The 24,563-nt window shown below is 38.1% G+C and overlaps 1 protein-coding gene and 1 non-coding gene across 8 annotated transcripts in view; both read left to right on the top strand.

Moving 5' to 3' along the window:
* SPATS2 (spermatogenesis associated serine rich 2) overlaps positions 1-24,563 on the top strand; it is a 224,417-nt gene that overhangs the window by 83,400 nt on the left and 116,454 nt on the right. For 5 of the 7 annotated variants that reach the window (XM_058308288.2, XM_058308287.2, XM_058308289.2 and 2 more), the window contains one exon: positions 2,126-2,393. The exons of the other annotated variants lie outside the window; for them this stretch is intronic. Coding sequence is in view for 4 of the 5 variants with exons in the window: in XM_058308287.2 (XP_058164270.1) it covers positions 2,369-2,393 (25 nt within the window). In the remaining variant the exon portion in view is untranslated. The remainder of the gene's footprint in view (positions 1-2,125; positions 2,394-24,563) is intronic. 7 annotated transcript variants of the gene reach the window in all.
* On the top strand, positions 13,867-13,997 carry LOC111762549 (small nucleolar RNA SNORA70). The gene has a single exon (XR_002795648.1). It is a non-coding gene; the product is annotated as a small nucleolar RNA SNORA70 (small nucleolar RNA).

Raw genomic sequence — 24,563 nt, 5'->3', positions numbered from 1 at the left:
TGACTTCTGATTAAATCTGTAATAATGGTGTTTTGTTTTTCAGTTTTACTGTAGCTTTGAAATCTGCTTTCTTTTCATTCTACTTTTAATTTCTTTTTTTTTTTAAAGATTTATTTTATTTCTCTCCGCCCCCCCCCCCCCCAATTGTCTGCTCTGTGTCCATTCGCTGTGTTCTTCTGCATCCGCTTGCATTATCAGATGGCACGGGGGAACTGCATTTCTTTCTTGTTGTGTCATCTTGCTGTGTGAGCTCTCTGTGTGTGTGGCGCCATTCCTGGGCGGGCTGTGCTTTTTTCATGTGGAGCAGCTCGTCTCGCTGGGCGCACACCTTGTGCGTGGAGGACCCCGATGTGCGGGTGCCCCTGTGTGGGCCAGCACGCCTTGCACGTAGCAGCACTGTGTGTGGACCAGCTTACCACACATTGTCAGGAGGCCCTGGGGAATTGAACCCTGGACCCTCCATAGGGTAGACGGACACTCTTTCAGTTGAGCCATGTCTGCTTCCCTATAATTTATTTTCTATCTTTTATTTTATTGAATCCAAATTCTTATTTCAAGTATTCAAAGAGAAATTTGCTTTTATTTTGAGGGGGTTATATTGTCCAGATTGGATTTTTCATCTATTGCATGTTGATTTCTTCTCTCTTTCTGTCTTTTTGTTACAGGAGGTTTGATAGATGCTTTGCCATTTTTCTTTATCTTTGTGGACAGCTCTGTTCAACCTTTTGTTTGTAGTTACAGAGTAGAGATGAAATATCATTGGTATGTTTCCCACCTTGTCTGGAATCCTACCACACTGCCCAGCAATTATAGCTTCGGAGTTGGGTATTGCTTTTGTCCTCCTTCCTTAAGCTGATGTCATGAGGGTAGAGAATCTCTTCCTAAAGAAGAGTTTAAATCTTCTTCGCTAGATCTGAATTCTGTACTTTCTTCTAAAGTCTCATAAAATGTCCTCTATCCAAGCCTACTCTATCTAGTAGTGTATTCTATGTATTCCCAAGGCTTCGGCTGGTTCTCCCTACATGGCTCAATGCCTTGGAAGATAGTTAAGTTCTAGTGTCCTTTCTTGTGGTCACTTAGTGGTTTGTATGAGTAGGAGCTCCTACTCTTGATGCATTTTTTCTTGACCTTTCCAGGATTACCTGTTTATCTCTTCATTCTCCTTTCTTTATATAGGAAGTATTTCATGTAAGGTTACTCCTCTTTCCTTCTTGGGTTGCATTTCATAGAATGTTTTTCCTATCAGGTATTCAAGGACAAGAGTTCTGTGATCCTCATCATGTTTTCTTTATTCAGAAATCTTGGATATGTATCTTTAAAATGTTTAGTGATACTGAAAAATTAACGTTTGCATCTTTATGACTTATAGAAGCCTTCTGCAATATCAACTAATCAAAACTTTGATGTTTCAGTTTTCCTCACTAAAATTCCTTTGTGCTTTCCACCTTTGCCCCTCACGTTTCTTGAAACTGTCATTAAACTGGAAAACCTGAGGTTATAAGAGGTTAGATAGAGGAATTTGGGGAGGAAGCGAAAAGGTGTTTGTTTTGGATAGGAAGAGCAAGTGTAAGAAAAGTCTTAGGCGATGATAAGAGATAACGATAAGAGATAACGGGAAGAATGACTTCAGGATAGAAAAAGAAAGCTATTACTGTAATCTGTGAAGTAGAGATGGGGATAAGATATTTGAGATAGATAAAAAAGATAATACTAAGTAATATTTTGAGGATGTTCTTTAGTCATTAGTTAAAAATGTTTAACAACAGTGCAGTTACTGGTGGTAAGATGAGGTATGGAAGCCCTGTATGATGATATGTATATTTGTTTTGTAAGTTCATGACTCTTACTATACATATATTCATGTATGTTCATGTGTACTTCAATAAATTTTAAAAAAAGAAAAAAAATAAGGAAACATGCTTTCTGAACTAAGAACATGGTTTGATTTTAATAGTAAAATTACTTAGAATAATACTGTGCTTTAACAACCACATTTCTAGAATCCTTTTTTAATAACGTTTTGTTTAGAAAACTACAAATATAAAGCCTGTGGATGTGTCTTAGAAATTTTGTACAGATAGCTGTTACTGTAACAGTGAATGTGTGTTTGTATTTTTCCCTTCAGAATTTCCTTTGAAAAAAGAGACATGAATGTCTGCAATGATATTTCCTGACAAGAAGTTGATATAAGGAAACGGAGATAACACCTAGTTAGCAGAATTTCAAACAAGCAGGATTTTGCATTTCATCCTTCCAACCACAGAATTCTGCTGCTGACTTTTAAAACCAGAGATAATACCAACACTCAGAACCAAGACAAACAAAAGGATCCTTTTCTTCTGTATTTTTTGAGATAAAAGAAACTGCAATGTCTAGGAAACAAAATCAGAAGGGTAAGATTACATCTGTGCATAAATTGTTAAAAGCATAGTTGTAGAGCAATGATCCCCATTTATATCTATATATTTTAAAACTGTCCTTTTAATGTTTTTTGAATGAATATACTTTACCTCATCTAGTCCATTGGTGCTGTTATAACTTTTTGTCAAACTGCAATTTTAGAAGAGTACAGAGCCATTCACAACTTTATCCATTGTTATTTTAAACTTTTAAAGTATTTGTGGATATTCGATTCCAACTCAGTATATTTAGTCTGGGAATTATTTATTAGAGTAGTTATAAAATTCAGAAATGATTATGTAATGGAGTGCTCAATATTAATATAACAATTGCTTTTCTGCTCTTGTAACCTTACCAAATTGTAATACACTTGCAGGAAAGCCAAATGCATCTTAAAATGGACTTTTTTGGTGAAAGAACTTATGTTAGAGGGATGTGGTAAGAGATAACCTACTACAGGATATTCTATATCCTATGGGTTGATGTTTCCTTGGAGATAGGAAAAAGAGCAAGAGTAAATGCTTCCAGTTTTTGTTTCCGTCTTTAGCTTTCCTTCCGGGATTGTTAATCTTGCTTCTTGTCTAAAGAAAAATGTAAGATGCAGAGTCAGGACATTTCAAGAATAGTTACAAGGAAGGGAAGGACAATTTAAAAATCTGGAAAACCCAGTAAAACTCTTTTAAAACAAACCCTCTTTGCTACAAAAATTTGAAGGAAAAATTTCAATAATAGTGCCAAAACTATTATGTTTAACTCAAGTATATCTATCAAAAGAATGACTCTGTCTGTCCTAGCTTTCCTCCCTCCTCATTCTATCTTTAAAGTTAATGTTGTTTTAATTCAAAACACAGCTATAGATCTGGATCTCACATATTGAATATGAAGGTAAATGCTTTTTTTTTTTAAAGATTTATTTATTGGTAAATGCTTTTAACTTAAATTCGATTTGACGGTTCAGAAGGCTCACTATGGTAAGAAAATAATATACCAGAGTGTGTTGTGATTTCAAGAATATAGGTTCATATTATAATAAAACTGTATAAAGTAAATCTGAGCTCTGCAGATTTACTAAAGAAGCTGAACTGTTCTGTGGAATGAGATTTATCAATTGATGATTTTTTTTTAACCCAAAGTTGTTTCTTCTTAGTCATCATAAATCAGTTTGTTTTCTTTCCCAGTCATGCTTGAATCATTGGGCATCCATTTTCCTCCTGCAAAAGAAATGGTAAAAATAGGATTCTGGCCTTGAAAATAAAATAATTTCATTTGTAAAGCTTAGCATTTGATTTCTCCTTAAAAAGTTAATTTTAGCAGATTGCTTTGATCTTTCTAAAACTAGAGAGCCTTTTTTATTTCATGTCTGTGCTTTGGCAGCAAAAAGTATCATTGTTTTTTGTAATTGGTTTGTAATGCCTATAAAATGAATTTAAATTTTAGACCACATCATAGGCATTAAGAACCAACGAATTTTGGTTGATCTTAGCCTGATTTATATTAGTTGGCAACAAGAGAAAGCTTATATGTTTTTTGGACTTTCTCTAAAATAAACTTATACATATAATTGATTTACATGCCTAATATTTGAACCAAAAGCACAAAAAAAACCTTGTAAAAGATTATGTCATGTTCATTTATGTATTAAAATTTTATCACTTTCAGTTCTATTTAGTCTCAATATTCTGTAATTGTACTGACTTTATCAGCTCGGTTAATAGTACATTAAAAAGAGAGGCACTATGATAATTCTTGTCCTCTAGTGGCATTTCATGTTTATTCCATAGTAGACTTGTTTCCAAAGTGTTTTGGATGCATTTATTTCAGTAATTATTTTTAAGATTCATTTTATTTATTTATCCCCTCCACCTCCCCATTGTTTGTGCTCACTGTCTGCTCTCTGTGTCTGTTTGTTGTATGCTCATCTTTTTAGGAGGCACTGGGAACCAAACCTGGGGCCTCCCATGTGGGAGGGAGATGTCCAATCACTTGAGCCACCTCTGCTCTCTGTTTGTTGTGTCTCTCATTGTGTTTCCTTACTGTGTCTTTTTGTTGTGTCGTCTCGTTGCATCAGCTTGCTGCACCAGCCCATTGTGTCAGCTCTCTGTCTTGCTTATCATCTTTAGGAGGCACCAGGAACCTCCCATGTGGTAGGTGGGTACCCAACTGCTTGAGCCATACTCGCTTCCCCTCAGTTATTATTAAAATTGTTTAATGATAAAATGGAGTTTAGAGTTTCTTCAAGATCCTTGCCTTACCTTAAAAATAATTACCAGTAGGGGAGTGGATGTAGCTTAAGGGGTTGGCTTTCCACATAGGAGGTCCTGGTGCCTCCTAAAAACAAACTGACAACAAGCAAACAAATGAGAAAAACAACTCAGGGGAGCTGATGTGGCTCAGTGGTTGAGCCCTGGCTTCCCACACACCAGGTCCTGGGCTCAATTCCCAGCCCTGCTACATAAAAAAAAAAAGAAAGAAAATTACCAGTAAATATAAGAAAAATGTGCCCTTTTTTGCATATGGTGGAGCTGACAGAAATTTAAATCAAATCAAACTAACTTAAGCAACAAAGGAACTATATTAAAAAAACAAAACAAAACTGAAAGTTCTAGGGGTACATCTAGCTTTCAGGTATACCGAATTCAGGCCTTCAGGTGTTTTTAGGCCTCTGTCTCTTTGCTCCTTCGTTTTGTTTATTTTTATCTAACTTTTTAGGACCAATTCTTCGTGTAGCAAGCTCCAGTCTCTTTTCCCAGATTAGGAACTTCAGTGGACAGAGGGAGCCTAAAACAGTTTTGGCAGGGAAGTCCTAGGTAACATTCTCTGAGCCCGCTTAAATCACATGCCCATCCCCAAAGCAGTCATTGTGTCCAGTGGGGTGTTTTATAATTAAACCTTGGGTTATGTCCCCATTTTTGAGGGGATTGGTAAGGTGCTTTACCTCATGTAAATAGAAATGAGTTTCCCATGATAAAAATATATATTTTCTGTTACTGGAAAAAATGGAGTACAGGTTTTTGGACAAACAAAAAGAACAGATGCCCACTCTAGTACACTTCGTGTATTTTGTTTTTTAGTAAATTATTTAATTTTCTTCATTGAAAAATTTAAATTGAATTAATTTGGGGGGGGGAGGAGAGGATCTGTCCTTCATATCATAAGTAGAAGTAGTATGCTGAATTGTTCTGCTCGCTCATATATTTCCATAGCTCTTATAGCTGTAACTTTTTTATCTCTAGAGCTGCACTGTACCATATGGTAGACACTAACCATATGTGGCTATTTAAATTAAAATAACATTAAAGATTCATTTCCTCATTCATATTAGGCAGATTTCAAGTACTTGGTAATCACATGTGGCTAGTGGCTATTGTATTGGACAACATAAATACAGAACATTTCCATCATTGCAGAGAATTCTTTTGTTCAGACTTGAGTCTGCAACACTTTGAAAGGTATGTGTACACAGTAAAGGAAATGGGTCACAGCATAGGGAATCTTTTTAATGGATACACATTACTGCATATTCTAGTTTGGGCTACTTTTGCTCTGAACAATTGTATTCACTTATTCTTATATTTATTTATTTTTAAAGAGATTTATTTATTTATTTATCTATCCCCTCCCCCGTCCTGACTGCTCTCTGTGTCCATTTGCTGTGTGTTCTGTGTCTGCTTGTATTCTCATTAGGCAGCTCTGGGACCTTCTGGAGTGGGAGAAAGGCGATCATTCTTATGCACCACCTCAGCTCCCTGATCTGCCACACCTCTTATTATCTCTCCTCTGTGTCTCTTTTTTTGCATCATCTTGTCGCACTAGCTGTCCACATGGGCCAGCACTAGCTGTCCACATGGGCCAGCACTCCTGCGCGGGGCAGTACTCTGTGCAGGCCAGCACTCTGCCTGGGCCAGCTCGCCACACTGGCCAGCTTGATTTCACCAGGAGGCCCTGGGCATCAAATCCTAGACCTATATGGCAGAGAGGAGCCCAATTGCTTGAGGCACATCTGCTTCCCTATACTTATTTTTTATGTTCTTTTTTGATTTAACATCCTGTGGGAAGTGTGCTTTGCTAGGGCCTGGGTTAGGGTGTCATTCAGGTATCCCCTTAAATGTCATCTCCTTAGAACCACCCTTTTAAAATTGGGCCATCCTGTCCCTTCATACACATAACCCATGCAGCCCTTTGTCAGATAATCTGCTTTTGTCTCCTTTATATGTCACTATCTAGACTTATCTTATAATTGGCGTCCTCGTCCTCAACTTGAATCCAAGTTCCATAAGCCAGGGATCTCATCTAACTTGTTCACAGCTGTATCCCTCGAACAAAGAATAGTATCTATAACAAGATAGATACGGTGACTGTTTTTCAGAACTTTTAGTTTAGGTGATGGAGACAGATAATTAAACAAGAAAAGAGGGTGGTAAGGGTAGAATGTTTCATATAGAAAGAATAACATTAAAAAAACCAGAAGTTGTGTTTATGAGAGACAAAAATAAGTGTCTTATACCTGTAGCCTAGAGTGAGTGGTTATCAGAGATACTGCTGACAAGGTAAGCAGAGCCCAGATCATGCTGCAGAGCTTTATAAATCGTGTTAAGAATTTGAAATTTTTCCTAGGGGCATTAGGAAGTTATTGATGATCAGATTTTTTTTTTTTGCTGCAGTATAGATAGTTTGGAGGGAGTGCTGAAACTAAGAATTAGAACTGTTAAGCAGAGATGATAAGAATTAGACTCTAGGGTACTAGCCTTGGTAGTCTAGGGGATGGATTTAGGTGTTCCTACTGTTTTAAATGTTTTTTATCAAGAAACGGTGCTGTATTTTGTCAGATATATTTTCTGCATTGATTGAGATGATCAGGTGGATTTTTTCCTTCAGTCTGTTTATGTGGTATATTAATTGATTTTCTTGTGTTGAACTAACCTGCACACTAGTGCTAAATTCCACTTTATCATGAATGTATAATTCTTTTAATATGCTGTTGGATTTGGTCTGCTAATATTTTGTTGAAGATTTTTGCAGCTATACTCATAAGAGATATTGGTCTGTAGTTTTCTTTTTAAAGATTTATTTATTTATTTCCCCCCTTCCTCTCCTCCTGCCTGGCTGTTTTTGCTGTATGTTTTGTCCTCTCTTCTCATTTTCTCTCCTCTAGGATTCAAAGGGATTCGATCCTGGAGACCTCTGATGGGGAGAGAGGTTCCCTGTCAGTTGTGCCACCTCAGTTCCTGGTTTTTGCTTCGTTTCACCTTGACTCTCCCCTTGTCTTTCTTTTGATGCATCATCATCTTGCTGTGTGACTCCGTTGCAAGGGGCATGGCTCACCGCACAGCACTGGCGCGGGCACTCAGTGCAAGCACTGGCTTGCCACACAGACACGCTTTCTCTTCTTTTTTCACCAGGAAGCCCCATGGATCGAACCCAGGTTCTCACATATGGTAGGCGGAAGCTCTTATCATTTGAGCCACATCCGCTTCCCAGTTTTCTTTTCTTATGGTATTTTTTTTTTTTTTAAGATTTTATTCATTTCTCTCTCCTTTCCCCCACCCCCGCCTTTTCTGCCCTCTTGTTTCCATTTGCTGTGTGTTCTTCTGTGTCTGCTTGCATTCTTGGCGGCACCTGGACTCTATCTCCTTCTGTTGCATCATCTTGCTGCATCAGCTCTCTGCGCTTTCTTTGCACAGGTTGGCTTTGCTTGCGGGGTGCATTCCTTGTGCGAGGGGCTCCCCTACGTGGGGGACACCCAGCATGGCATGGCACTCCTTGTGCATGTCAGCATTGCATGTGGCCCAGTTTACCACATGGGCCAGTAGGTCCTGGATTCAAACTCTGTACCTTCTATATGGTAGGTGGATGCTCTATCAGTTCAGCCACATCCGCTTCCTTCTTTTGTTATCTTTATCTGGCTTAGGTATGAGGGTAATGTTGGCCTCATAGAATGATTTAGGGAGTATTCCCTCCTCTTCAGTTTTTTGGAAGAGTTTGAGCAGAATTGAAGTTAAGTCTTGGAATGTTTGATAGACCTACCCTGTGAAGCTAGATGGTCCTGGGCTTTTCTTTGTAGGAAGGATTTTAATTACTGATTCAGTCGTTTTACTAGTTACTGGTTTGTTGAGAACTTCTGTTTCTTATTTAGTTAAAGTAGGTAGTGTCTTTCTATGAGTTCATCCATTTCATCTAGGTTATCTAATTTGTTGGAGTACAGTTGTTTGTAGTATTCACTTATAGTCCTTTTTATTTCAGCAGGTTTGGTAGTAATACCCCTCTTTGCATTTCTGATATTTGTTGTTTGTATCTTCTCTCTTTTTTCTTTGTGTATTTTATTGGTATTTTCAAAGAACCAACTTTTGGTTTTGTTGATGCTCTCTTGTTTTTTGTTTTTGTTTTTTTTCTGTTTCATGTATTTCTGCTCTAATCTTTGTTATTTCTTTCTTTCTTCTCACTTTGGGTTTAACTTGCTCTTCTTTTTCTATTTCTTCCAGTTTTGAAGTTAATTCTCTGATATGAAGTACTTCTTCATCTTTTTTTTTTAAGGAGATACCAGGGATTGAACCCAGGGCCTTGCACATGGGAAGCAGGTGGTCAACCACTGGCGGCATCTGCTCCCCAATGAGAGCTGATGTTTTCATTTGATTGTTTGCCTTTGTTTGTTTTTAGGAGGTACTCGGGATTGAACCCAGGACCTTGTACACGGGAAGCAGGCACTCAACTGCCTTGAGCTACATCTGCTCCCCTTTTCTTTTTTAATGTAAGCATTTAGAGCTATAAATTTTCCTCTCAGCACAGCCTTCACTGCATCCCATAAGCTTGGTATGTTGTATTTTTCATTTTCATTCGCCTCAAGGTATTTCCTAATTTCACATTTGATTTCCTCTGTAACCATTGGTTGTTTAAGAATATGTTGTTTAATATCCATGTATTTGTGAATTTTCCCTTTCTCCCTCTGTTATAGATTTTTGGCTTCATTCTGTTGTTGAATAATACGTTTTATATGATTTCAATATTTTTGCACTTATTGAGACTTGTCTTGTTAGTTAACATATGGTCTATTCTGGAAAATGGTCCACGTGCACTTGAAGAATGTGTATTCTATTTTCATTTGGGTGCAATATTCTATATATATCTTTTAGGTCTAGTTGTTAAACAGTGTATATTTCAAGTCCTGTACATCCTTATTGCTCTTTTGACTAGGTATTCTGTCCATTATTGAGAGTAGTGTGTTAAAGTCTTATATTAATGTAGAATCATCGATTTCTCCCTTGAAATCTGTCAGTTTTGCTTCATATATATTTAGACTTTGCTGTGAGGTATATATATATATATATTTATAATTGCAATGGTACTTAGTCAAATTGGGGCTTCCATTGAATTGTCCCCTTTTATCAGTATGTAATGACCATCTTTATCCCTTGTAATTATTTTGACTTAAAGTCTATTTTATCCAGTATTAGTATAGTCCCCCTAGCTCTCTGTTGGTTACCACTTGCACAGTAAATATTTTTTTCTATCCTTTCACCCTCAAAATACTTGTATCTTTGACTTTAAGGGGAGTCTGTTGGAGACAACATGTAGTTGGGTCATGCTTTTTTATCCATTCTGCCAATCTCTGCCTTTTGATTAGACAATTTAAGCCATTTACATTTAGTCACTGGTGATAATATAGGACTGTCTTCTGCCACTTGCTATTTAGCCTTTGTAAGTTTTATACCTTTTTTTAATGCTTACTTTGTTAAAGCCTATTTTTATATTTATTTGCTTTCTTGTTTTGTATTATATTGACTGCCTTCTCATTTCTGTCTAGATATATTTTTAATCTGTTTTCCTTGTGGTCACTATGGGGTTAAACTGTAACATCCTAAATATATAACAGTTGTATCTCATTTGATACCAACTAACTACAATAGCATCCTGTAGCAGTTTGATATAGTTATGAATTCCAAAAAGAGATATTGGGTAATGTTTGTAATCTGGTCTGTACCTGGGCATGATTAAGTTATGATTAGGGCTTTGATTGGGCCATGTCATTAGGGTGTTGAGATAAAAGTCATGGCAAAGGGCAGAGTTGAAGCTTTTTGATGCTGAGAGTTTTTGATGTTAGAGTTTTGATGTCAGAGTTTGATGCTGAAGCCTTAAGCTGGAACCCCAGGAAGTAAACTCACAGAGGAAAGAGAAGCAAGTCCCAGGGAGAAAGGAACCCTGAGCCCAGGAAGAAGCAAGCCCTGGGAAGAGAGGAACCCTGAACCCAGAGGGAAGCAAGACCCTGGAAGAAAGGAACCCAGGAAGCCTGAACCCTTGCAAACGTTGGCAGGCATCTTGCTCCAACACATGAAAATAGCCTTTGGTGAGGGAAGTAACTTATGCTTTATGGCCTGGTACCTGTACACTCCTACTGCAAATAAATACCCTTTATAAAAACCAAAGAACCAATTTCTGGTATTTTGTATCAGCACCTCTTTGGCTGACTAATACACATGCACATATGCTTTTCCTATAACCCTCTGTGATCATTTTTTTCAACTTGTTACCAAGTATATATTTGTACATTGTATGTCCAAAAGCACAGAATTATCATAACTTTTTATGCATTTTCACTTTAGGAACTATAGGAAGTAAGAAGTGGAGTTAATACACACCAAATAGTGCAATACAATAATACTGGCATTTACAATTATCCAAATGGTTCCCTGTATAGTAGTTCTTTATTTCTTTATGCTTTTTTGAACCATTGTCTAGTGTCCTTTCATTTCAGTCTGAAGAACGCCCTTTAACGTTGCTTATAGGGCAGGTCTAGTGGTGATGAACTCCATCAGCTTTTGTTTATTTGAGAATGTCTTAATCGCTCCTTTATTTTTTTTTATGTACCAGGGCTGGGAATTGAACCCAGGGTCTTGTATGTGGGAAGCCAGTGCCCAACCAATGAGCTCTACTGGCTTGCTTTCCCTCATTTTTGAAAGAGAGCCTTGCTGGATATGCAGTTCTTGGCTGGCAGTTGTTTTCCTTCAGCACTTTAAATATTTCAACCCACTGCCTTCTTGCCTCCATGGGTTTATGATGAGAAATTGGCACTCCATCTAATGGGGTCTCCCATGTATGTAATATGTTGCTTTTCTCTTGCAACTTTCAGTAATCTCCTTATCCTTTATATTTGATAGTGTGTTCAGTATATGACAGGGTGTATTTTTCTTCATGTTTTTCCTGTTTATTGTTCTCTGGGTTTCTTGGATGTGTAGCTTCATGTCTTTTGCTAAGTTTGGGAACTTCCCTGTCAATATTTTATTTTTTTTTAAAGATTTATTTTTTAATTTATTCCCCCACCCCCGCCCCTGTTGTCTGTTCTCTGTGTCCATTTGCTGTGTGTTCTTCTGTGACCACTTCTGTCCTTATCAGTGGCACCAGGAATCTGTGTTTTTTTTTTAAGATTTATTTATTTCTCTCCCCTTCTGCCCCCTCTCTCCCCCCGCCGCCCCAGTTGTCTGTTCTCTGTGTCTATTTGCTGCGTGTTCTTCTTTGTCTGCTTCTGCTCTTGTCAGCGGCACCAGGAATCTGTGTTTCTTTTTGTTGCATCATCTTGCTGCATCAGCTCTCCGTGTATGCGGCACCTTCTTGGGCAGGCTGAACTTTCTTTGGTGCTGGGCAGCTCTCCTTATGGGGCGCACTCCTTGCGCGTGGGCTCCCTTACACGGGGGACACCCCTGCATGTCAGGGCACTCCCTGTGCACATCAGCACTGTGCATGGGCAAGCTGCACACGGGTCAAGGAGGCCCGGGGTTTAAACTGCGGGCCTTGCATGTGGTAGGCGGACGCCCTATCCATTGGGCCAAGTTCGCTTCCTCAATATTTATTTAACCATTCCTTCTGCCCCCCTTTTCTCTGTCTTCTCCTTCTGGGAATCCCATAATGTTTATATTGGTGGGTTTGATGATATCCCATAGCTGTCTTAGGCCGTTTTCACTTTCAATATTTCTTTTTTCTTTCTGATTCTCAGCCTGATGCATTTTAAGTATTTTGTCATCAAGTTCACTGATTTTTTTAATTTTTATTTTTCCATTTTAATTCCGTTTGAATACAAGTCACTTTTTACAAGCTAGAAAATGGAATCACATTAAGCCAGTCTAGTCCTCTAGTGATCTAGGCCCAGTCTTTTGATACTTAGCAGAATGCCATAATAATAATACAAGGTAGTAACAATGGGTTGTAAAGAACATCTTTATCTACAAAAGGACAGTGACCCATATCATATGCTGGTTACCCTATCAGTGAACCATATCAGAGGTGGCCAAGGACTGGTGAAGGGAAGTGTTTGCATTTTGAAAACCTTCTCTGAGGTTTTAAAATTTCCTGGCTGCTGTCTGTAAGAAAGCAAGTAAATATATTGCAGATGGGCCCACATTAATATTTGATTTTACCAAGTCTTCTGCAGTATACAAAGTTCAAGAAAAATGTAGGAGATAAGATACTTAGATATTTTCAGAATACATTCCTTAATATTAAGAAATTATATGTATTATATTTTTCCATTTGTCACAGGAACAATTTGGCAATGAAACACTCAACTCTAAAAAGGATGGTGGTGGCAACACTTTCCACTACAGAATAACTTCCCGCTTCCTTATACAATTAATGTTGCTATTTTTCCATGACTCAATTCAAGTGGAAAAACTTGTCAGAAGCTTTTGCCAGGGTCAGGGTATGAAAAAATAAAGCATGCTCTCATTAGCTAATTGTAAGCTCAGTTTACATATTTGGGATGGACCCATATAATTTGGCATATTTTGTTAAACATTTGCATGCTGCAGAACTCCTTAACCCTTGGTTAGCCATAGTTTCTGCCCATTATTTTAAATTTGGGTTCAGTCCCATCTGTGACTCTTCTCTGGACTGAGGTGTGTGCTAGTCATCAAAGTCTGGAATGTCATCGTAGGCGTATCCTTAGTAGCCTTTGGAGGCATAGTAGGCAATACACAGGTGGTAAAAACTGGGCAGGAATTCCAGGATGCCAATGATCAGGACAGGAATGGCCTGGTCTGTACCCCTGCCCCTCTTGCTGATGTAGCCTGCTATCAGGAGGGAACCTATGATAATGAGAAAGGCGCCAGTGAAAAACAGCACACTGCGGAAGCGGCTGTGGCTCAATCAGTTGGGCTCCCATCTACCATATGGGAGGCCCTGGGTTCGCGTCCTGGGGCCTCCTTGTGAACGCCTGCATGCAACAGAGCGTCGCCCGGCCTACAGATGCCGCCAAGAGCTGACTCAGCAAGGTGACACAACAAAAGAGGTAGACAAGCAAGAACACAGAGGAGCATGCAGTGAATGGACACAGAGCAGACAGCAAGCAAGCCGCAAGGTGAGGGGGGAGTAAATACAGACACAGAAGATTGAACAGCGAATGGACACAGAGAGCAGACAGCACACAAAAAAACCGCAAGGAGGTGAGGGGGATTGAAAAAAAACAAGAAAACACCACACTGTCTGCAGCCAATTAGGCTGACCGTCCCCTCTTCCTGTGGGAGCCCAGTGTACAGTGGCTGTCAGCAGCCTTCTTGGTAGTGTATGTGGCCTGTTGCTTGAACGGGTTGCCCTAAGGGACCTTGGAGACAGCCCTTGCCTGTCGATGGTCCCGTCTGTGACCTCATGCCATCCCCAATCTAGACTCCAGATAGGTATGCGAGATGCCTTTGGAAAGCCTCGGGATGGTGGCCCGGGTCCACGTCGGCCAAGTCATCATGTCCATCTGCACCAAGCTGCAGAGTAAGGAGCATGTGATTGATGTGCTGTGCAGGGCCAAGTTCATGTTTCCTGGCTGCCTGAAAAATCCTTATCTTCAAGAAATGGGGCTTCACCAGGTTCAACGCTGACACATTTGAAAACATGGTGGCTGAGAAGCGCCTCATCCCAGATGACTGTGGGGTGAAATATATCCCCAGTCGTGGCCCCTTGGACAAATGTTGGGCCCTGCATTCGTGAGGGCTTTGCCAGCACTGTCCTCACCTGACGCGTGCCCTCCAGTAACTGACTTCCTGGCCATCTGAAAAACAATAGGAAAGAAACAAACCAGCACCGTAGTGAGGTGCACGTGGGCGGCGTGCTGCAGCGCCCAGACTGTAGCTTTGTCAGCTTGTTATGATGCCGTCTCATACCAACCTGGCTACTGGAATCCCCAGTAGTAAAATGAAATACTCAAGACTTTGTAGCACAGATGATGGCTACATTGACCTTCAGTTTAAGAGGAACCCTCCTAAGATTCCTTGTAAGGTCATTGCACTTGCCTCAGTAGATTTTAGAATATTTTTATTACTCTAAAAGAAAAAATCCCATATTCCCTTATACCCTCCAATTGCCATCCCTTAGTACTGAAATAATATCTTCTTGCCACTGCTGCAAAATATTTCAATATTAATGTTAACTATCATACATAAATTACATTAGTTATAATTTCCCTGTATATCACCATATTCTTAGCACTTTGTAAAAGAAGAGCATTTTTATATTTAACTATTAACTACAATCTTCATCCACGATTGAAATAACTGTTACATGTCCTCTAGATTATTCTCCAGTTTCCTTTCATTGACATTTACATCCATAGACTACCCTTTCCAGCCATAATCTCATTTATTAAATCAGCAGTGTTAGTTATATTCACTATAATGTGTTGTTATCAACTATTCATTTCCACACTTTTACAGTTAATTTTATTAGTAATGCTATGTACATTAAGCATCAGTTCCCATTCTTAACTCACCTTCTATTTCCTAGTAACCTACACTCATGGAGTTTACCTTCATGAGTTTATTCATCGTATTTAGTTCGTTTTAGTGAGACCATATGATATTTGTCCTTTTGTGTCTGGTTTATTTCATTTAGTATCATATCATTTAAGTTCATCAACGTTGTCATATGCATCACAATTTCATTTCTAAATAGTATTCCATTGTATATTCCACAATTTGTTTATACATACATTGGTTGAAGGATACTTGGACTATTTCCATATTTTAGCAATTGTAAATAATGCTGCTATGATCATCAATGTGCAAATGTCAGTTTGCATCCTTGCTTTCAGTGCTTCTGAATATATTCCTAGTAATAGGATTTCTCGATCATATGACAGTTATATTTTCAGCTTCTTGACATGCTGCTAAACTGTCTTCCACAGAGGCTACACCATTCTACATTCCCACGAACAGTGAAGGAGTGTTCTGTTTCTCTGCATGCTTTCCAGCAGTTTTAGTTTTCTGGGTTTTTTGTTTTTGTTTGTTTTTATAAAAATAATGGCCATTCTATAAGGTGTGAAATAGTATATCATAGTTTTGATCTGCATTTCCCTAATAGCTAGTGATGTTGAGCTTTTTTTTTCATGTGCTTTTTGGCCTTTTAAGGTTGTGTCGCATAAAACTTCACCTCCCTTTTTGATTATACAGTAGATATTATTTTGTGACTTTGGGCAAGAAATGGTGCCAAGACTGATTTTCTCAACAATGTAAAATTAAATAGAATTTTGGGAGGGATTATAATTCCATCTTTATCCTCACTTGTTAGAAAGAGTAATAATTATAATATTTTGTCACTATGTTAATGAAAGTGTAAGCAATCTAAAACCATAATTTGGTGGATCCTGAATTCAAAGATCAAATTCAGTAGCCCCCATAAGAATCCTTAGACCTATTCCATGCCTGGGTTGCTCTCTCTTCTATGCTTATTTCTACTATTAGCAGCCAGGAATTTGGGAGATAGGCTTTTCCATGAAGGAGACAGTCTACTCAGGGATAATTGGATTGAATTCACTGCAGTACTTCAAAGAGCCTTCCTTTGTGCTAGTAATATTAACTTTGCTAAACCTGTTTAGATAGTATCCAAGGTAGTAAATAGGGCTTTTAATAACATTTACTCCATAATAGAGCTATCATGGGCTTCTTATATATGTATTTGTTACTGTGCAATTTTATAAACTAATCTATATAACTACCATATTCAGATGATATATGTGTTATGTATAGTATATATACTAATATATTACATATGTAAAATATATGTACTAATATATTACATATATATAAGTCTCTTGCACTAGACTATAATGCTCTAAGAGGGTAGAAACTATAGATGTCTTATTCACCATTATATCCCCACTGCAGCATGGTGCTTGGCAAATGCCAGATGTTTACCAAATATTTATTGTAGGAGTTTAAGTAAGTTTAAGTAAAGGAGTTTATTGTAGGAGTTAAGTAAACTTAAAATTTATTTTAAATTTTACTTCAGAAAAGAGCTTTAGTTTCTTTTCCTAACATCCTTTGTAATCAGAACTTTTAACCAAATATAATTATAAAACATTCAGTACAATGTGATCTTCAGGTTAAATTGTAACTTAACAGCAGATTTGGACTATTTCTCAAAGCTTGTCAAGATACTTGTTCAAGCTTGTTTAATACATAGCATAATCAGATTGAAATATATCTGTGTCATCCTGAGTACCTAAAACAATTTTTGTGAGATTTTTTAAATAAGCAGAAACAATAACAACAATACCTGCAGTGTGTGCAAGTCAGTGATGCTATAAATAACATACTTTTCCTCATGTGTTCCTAATGTGTGCTATTTGAAATAATTCCAAAAAACTTCTGACATGGTCCCTGATAAAGTGAAATAAATAATAAAATTTACAAATCATTGCCTGGGAATAACATGGAACACAATTTTTTTCTTTAAAAATTTATTTCTCGTCAGAGTGTACCTGCTCTTCTGTCATAGCTAAGTAATAGGATGATATCCTGCCTTATTTCCTACCCATGGAATTAAGTCTTAGACTTTCTTTGCCAGAAGAAATATGCAAATTATTAAATCCCTAAATATAGTTGATGCGAATTAAAAATGACTTTATAATGCTCAGAGGCACCATTGCTCCAATAAATTGAAGCAAGCTTTTGAATTTAGTAAAGACTTTGAGTTGTTGATTTAAGTTAAAAGGCAATATTGGGTAATGAATAGATAAGATGTTAGATGATTGCTTTTCTCTCTTTGGTGAACTCATGATTTAGAATATAAATGCAAAATTGGCATTTTGCCCTGGGATGCTGATCTGTGTGGAGTATCTTAATATCCCCCTTGCCCTCTGGCTTCTCATTGGTTTTGACTATTCGGCAGCACTATCAGGAGATAAGAGATAAGGAAGAAGTGAGGTAGGGGTATTTATTTCCTCTTTTTCTCCGCGGAGAAGTCACTGTCAGCTGGCTGTGTCTTCTGACTAAAGGTCACAGCTACTGTCCCATGGTCAAACAAGGTAAACAAAACGAAAGAGCCCTTGAATTGTGGGGAGATAGCAGAGTAAGAAGCTTCAGGAATCAGTCCCTCTACAAAAAAGAACTGTTAAACAGGCAAGAACTGTCTGTGTTTGGCAATTCCTGAAGAAGCTGAAGGGAAGCAGATTTGGCTCAACTGATAGAGCATCCACCTACCATATGGGAGGTCCAGGGTTCAAACCCAGGGCCTCCTGACCCATATGATGAGCTGGCCCATGTGCAGTGCTGATGTGCGCAAGGAGTGCCATGCCACGCAGGGGTGTCACCTGTGTAGGGGAGCCCCACATACAAAGAGTGCAGCCTGCCAGGAGAGCCACCCCATGTGAAGAAAGCACAGCCTACCCAGGAGTGGTTGATGCAGCAAGATGGCACAACAAAAAGAGACAAAAGTTCTTTGTGCCGCTGACAAGCATGCAAGTGGACACAGAAGAACACATAGTGAATGATCACAGAGAGCAGACAACGGGGGTAGGAGGGGGAGAGAAATAAATAAATAAAGGAGCTGAATATAGATTTGCCACGTGACCCTGCAATACCACTACTGAATATATGCCCAGAAGAACTGAGAGCGGTGACCCGAACAGACATCTGCACCCCAATGTTCATAGTAGTGTTGTTCACAAGTGCCAAAAATTGGAAACAATCCAGGTGTCCATCAAACCAATGAATGGATTAAAAAAAACTGATATATTCACATGATGGAATATTATGCATCTGAAGAAGAAATGAAGTCATAAAGCATATGACAACATGGATAAACCTGGAAGACATTATGTTGAGTAAAGCAAGCCAGACACAAAATGACAAATACTGTATGATTGCGCTACTATGAACTAAATATATTGTGTAACATTATATGATTCCATTTACATAAAATGTAAATATAAATCAGTTTATAAAGATGAATGGGATTTTTCTTTTTGGAGTAAAGAAATGGTTCTCAATTTAATTGAGGTAGTGAACGCACAACATTGTGATTAAAAGCGATTGATTATACAATTGGATAGCTCGTAGGGTATGTGAATATATCTCAGTAAAACTGCTTAATAAATAAATAAATAACTGTAAGAATAGCCAGAAATAGCAGCTATGTACACCAGGGGAAACCGAGAGAGATTGAGAGGTGAAGAATGTTGTTTGCCTGTTCATTATTATTATTGTTGTTATTGAAATAATGAAAATGCTCTAATATTTGAAGTGATGAATGCACAACTATGTGATTATACTAGATACCATTGATTGTACACTTTGGATGACTTGTATGCTTTATTAATATGTACCAGTAAAATTGACTAGGAAAAAAAGAGAATTGTCTGAATGAACTAACAGAGTCCAGTAAAACTGGATAGTGTCCAGAGAAGAGCAGGAGGAAGAGGGTGGTAAATTAGGGTAAATACCAGCAAATTGATCTCTCCCAAGATGTTTTCTGCCATTCATCCTCCATGCTTGAGACCAGCAGCAGTGGAGTACAGCCCATGGGGTAGCTTGCTAGAGCCAGAAAGGGATATAAAATTCCATTTCTCTGAGATCCAGGAAAGGGGGCAATCAGTGATATCACTGATTTTTTTGTTTGCTTGTTTGTTTTATTTTTAAATTTTTATACTGGGGCCAGGGAATGAACCTGGGACCTTGTATGTGGGAAGCTGGCACTCCACAGGCCCCCCCTGAGTTGTTGTGTTTTTTTTTTCTGTTTGCTTGTTGTCTGTTCTTTTGTTTTTTGGAAGCATTGGGGACCAAACCCATGACCTCTTCTGTAGGAAGCAGGTGCTTAACTTCTTGAGCCACATCTACTTCCCTCTGATCACTGATTTTGATTTGGTGCTTTGGATTGCTGGGGCCCCAGGACTCTGAGTCTGGCTGTTTGTCCAACCTGCCCTGGAAAAATGACGATAAGGGAGACAAACACAGAATGCTTCCTCAGAGCTGTGAATGACAGTTGAAAGGCTGCTTTGGCTGGGCAGAGGTTGAGTCAGGAAAGTGCAGGTTTGTGCAACTGTGGAGAAAGCTCCGGGAGCCTTTCCTGGCTCTTCCCAAATCCTCTCTCCAGGACAGTTTGGGAGGTAACTGATGTTCTCTTTGATGGTTCTTGGCCTTGTTCCGGGTTGGAAAAGATGACTTGGGAAACTCCTCTTCACATTCCTCTCCTCCCAGGATTTGCCTTCTAAACCAAAGGAGCTTGAGAGAATGAAAGCAGTGAATGGAACAATTAAAGCTGATAGCCTAGGGCAAAGATTTATTTGCTTTAAGCCCTGCAGTGGAAGATCTGAGACAGGAAGATATGTATCTGGAGATGTTGAGAGAGAATTCAAACTCCTGTAACAGGGGAACTCCTAAGGCTACTAGCAAGTATGAGACACAGGCCCAGAAAAGACAGGGAGGATCCTGCACTTTGCATTTTTCTTGGGCTGACCTGTGTGATAGGAAGGCTGAACTGTGACATAGAGCATCAGCCAATACAAGGCCAATATGCAAAGAAGGTAAAAGGTTGCTTGGATTTCTGGTTTTGTTAGCTCCTGACACTCATGAAACCTCTGTCATATCACGAGCTGGTTATAAACTCAAGAAACAAACATCTTAGGAAATAAATTCCAGAGGTAAAATTTTAAAATATTAAAATATACAGGGGACAACAAAAGATTACAAGACAAACAGGAAAGTGATGGTCCATACAAAAGAAGATGATAAAAATCCAGAAAGCATCAATGAAGAAGACCAGACTATGAACATACTAGACAGAAACTTTTAAAAAATGATCTTCATTATGCTCAATTTGATGATACAGAGAAAGGACTGAAGGATATCTGGAAAATAATGAGTAAAAATATAAGAAACTCAGAGTAACAGAAAATTTAAAAAGGAACCAAACAGAATTATTGGAGTTGAGCACCAGAACAACTGAAATGAAAAATTCCCTGGTGGGTACTGATAACAGATCAGAACTGACAGAAGTGTACTCAAAAACAAGACAATTGAAATGATGGAGGGAAACGGACTTTGGCCCAGCGGTTAGGGCGTCCGTCTACCATATGGGAGGTCCGCGGTTCAAACCCCGGGCCTCCTTGACCCGTGTGGAGCTGGCCATGCGCAGTGCTGATGCGCGCAAGGAGTGCCGTGCCACGCAAGGGTGTCCCCCGCGTGGGGGAGCCCCACGCGCAAGGAGTGCGCCCATGAGGAAAGCCGCCCAGCGTGAAAAGAAAGAGCAGCCTGCCCAGGAATGGCGCCGCCCACACTTCCTGTGCCGCTGACAACAACAGAAGCGGACAAAGAAACAAAAAAGCAGACAAAGAAACAAGACGCAACAAATAGACACCAAGAACAGACAACCAGGGGAGGGGGGGAAATTAAATAAATAAATAAATCTTAAAAAAAAAAAAAAAAGAAATGATGGAAACTGAGGATCAGAAAGACAAAAGTATTAGAAAAAGCAAAAATACACTAGGAAACTTGTAGGACCACCACCAAGTGTGCCAGTATACACATTATGGGAGTCCCAAGGAAAAGAGAGAGAGGAAATGGCAGAAGGAATATTCAAAGAAATAATGATAGAAAACTTCCCAAACTTAGCAAAAGATGTGAAATATGCACATCTGAGAAGCATAGAGAACATCGAACAAGAAAAACTTCAAGAAAAATATGTCCTGCCACATATTGATCAAACTGTTGAATGCAAAGGACCAGGTGAGAATTCTGAAAGCTGCAAAAGAAAAGCAACATGTTATATACAAGGGAGTACCAATTAGATTAAAAGCCAAATTTTTGATGAGAAATCCTGGAATCAAGGAGGTAGTCAATTGAAATACTTAAAAGTTATGAAAGAACATAACAAATGCCAATGAAAAATTTTGGTTTTAGCAGGACTTTCTTTTAAAATTGAGAGAGAGATTAAGACATTCCTTGATAAACAAAAGCTGAGGAAGTCCATCACGAGGAGGCATGCCCTACAAGCAGTGATAAAGGGTGTTTCTCAGACTGGAAGGAAGGTACATTAAACAGTAGATCAAAAAGCATAAGGAAATAGAGAATTTCAGTAAAAGTAAGTGTTTTAGTTTGCTAGGTTGCTGAAAGCAGATTCCATGAAATGTGTTGGCTTAACAATGGGAATTTATTAGCTTAAAGTTTTGAGGTTGAGAAAAATGTCCAAATCAAGGCATCATCACGGGGTTGCTTTCTTCTGAAGACTGGTTTCTGGTGATCCTTGACTCCTCCATCACATTCCAAGGCATAGGGTAGTGTTTGCTGGTTTCTCCCTTCTCTTCTGCATTTGTTGCTTTCATCTTCAAAATCACCTCAGTAACCATATGGGTAACTATAAATGCTAGTATAATTATATTATATATTTTCTATGTAACTCTTCTTACTCATTTATATACAGATAACTAAATTCAGTAATGTAAAGGGAAACATTACACTGACCCCACTGAAATAAAAAAGGACTATAAGAGGATACAGGGAAAAATTGTACACCAACAAATTTTAGATAATCCAGATGAAATGGAGAAATACCTAGGAATATACAATCTACCTATACTGACTCAAGAAGAAATAGAAGATCTCAGCAAACCAATAACTAGTAAAGAGATTGAATCCATAATCAAAAACTACCAACAAAGAAAAGCCCAGGAGTAGACAGCTTCACAGAGAAATTTAATCAAACATTCCCAGAAGAATTAATACCAGTCTTGTTCAAACTCTTCTCAAAAAATATAAAGAGGAGGGAACACACCTTAATTCATTCCAGGATTTCCAATATCACCCTCATCTCAAAGTCAGAAAAAGATACCACAGGAAGAGGACATTACCAATATCTCTTACACAAGAAACCTAAAAAAATACTAGTAAACTGAATCCAAAAGCACATTAAAGGAATTATACATCATAATCAAGTAGGATTTACTCGAGGCATGTAAGGGTGGTTTGACATAAGAAAATTAGTGTAATACACCATGTTAACAAAACTCCCACATGATCATCTCATTTGGTACAGAAAAGTCATATAACAAAATCCAGTGTCCTTTTTTTATAATATACTTAGAAAACTAGGAATAGATGGATACTTTCTCAACATGATAAAGGGCATATATGAAAAACCCACCACTTATAACATTCTCAGTTGTGAAAGACAGAAAGCTTTCCCTTTAAGATCTGGCACAAGACAGGGATGCCCCCTGTCACCACTGTTATTCACCATTGCACTGGACATTCTAGCAGGAGCAATTAGGCAATATAAAGAAATAAAATGTATCCACATTTGAAAGGATGAAGTAAAACTTTATTTGCAGAAGATGTGATCCTATACAAAGAAAATCTTGAAAAATCCACAAGAAGTTCCTAAAACTAATAAATGAATTCATTAGAGTTGCGGGGTACAAGATCAACACCCCCAAAACACTTGTGTTTATATACACTAGCAATGAACAATTACAATAAAAAAATCAAGAAAAAATTCCATATACAATAACAACTAAATAATCAGATTTTGGAGTAAATTTAATGAAGGTTGTAAAGGACTTGTACACAGAAAACTACAAACCATTGCTGAAATAAATCAAAGCAGACCTAAATAAATGGAGGGACATTATGTGCTGATGGATTGGAAGACACAAAACCAATTCAAATTCTAACAACCTTCTTTGCTGAAATGGAAAAGCAATTATCAAATTTATATGAAAGGGTAAGTTCCCAGCATAGTCAAAAGCATATTGAGAAAGAAGAATGAATTTGGAAGACTCACACTTCCTGATCTTAAAACTCATTACAAAGCCACAGTAATCAAAGCAGCATGGTACTTTCACATGGATAGACATATAGACTAATAGAATTGAATTGAGAGCACAGAAATCAACCCTCACATTTATGAAGAACCGATTTTTGATAAAAGAGCTAAGTCCATTCAGTTGATAAAGAATAGACTCTTCAACAAATGGTGTAGAAAAATGGGATCTCCGTTTGTAAAATAATGAAGGTGGACTCCTACCTCACCCTGTATTCAAAAATCTACTCAAAAAAAGGTCCAAAACCTAAATACGAGAGCCAGAACTATAAAACTTCTACAAGAATACTTAGGAAAGCATCTTCAGGACCTTGTATTAGGCAACAGTTTATTAGACTTCACACCTAAAGCACAAGCAACAAAAGAAAAAAACAGATCAATGTAATTTCATCACAGTTAAAGACTCGTGGGCCTCATAGGACTTTTTCTTTAAAGTAAAATTATTACCTATACAAAGGGAGAAAATATTTTGAAATCGTATATCTGATAAGGGATTACTATCCAGTATCTATAAGGAAACTTTACAATACAACAACAAAAAGAAAAATATCTATTCAAGTCTTTTGTCCATTTTTAAGTTAGGTTGTTTGTTCTCGAGTTAGCTGATGAGAATGTAAAGGAGTGCATCTGGTGTGGAAGACAGTTTAGTAGTTCCTTAGAAAATTAAGTATAGAATTACCATATGACCATATGAGCAATCCTATTTCCAGGTATATTCCCAAAATATTGAAAGCAGGAACTTAGATACTTGCACACTGATGTTAATAGCTGCATTTTTCACAATTGCTAAAACATGGAAGCAACCTGAGTATGCATCAACCAATGAAAGGCTAAACAAAATGTGTTACATACACACAATGGAATATTATTCAGCCCTTGAAGACATCATGTTGGCTAAAGCCAGACACAAAAGGGACAAACTGTATTTTCTCACCGTTTTGAGATAATTAGAATAATCAAACTCATAACGTCAGAATCTAGGATATAGGTTATCAAGGACTGGGATTGAAGGAGGGAACAGGGAACTAAGGCTAAGGCTTAAAATTTTATAGCTTCTATTTGGGATTATGGAAAACTTTTGTTAATGGATGATGGTTATG

Source organism: Dasypus novemcinctus, chromosome 12, assembly GCF_030445035.2.
Source record: "Dasypus novemcinctus isolate mDasNov1 chromosome 12, mDasNov1.1.hap2, whole genome shotgun sequence".
Taxonomy (NCBI): domain Eukaryota; kingdom Metazoa; phylum Chordata; class Mammalia; order Cingulata; family Dasypodidae; genus Dasypus; species Dasypus novemcinctus.
The sequence above is the reverse complement of the archived record's forward strand: the minus strand, read 5'-3'. Positions and strand labels throughout refer to the sequence as shown.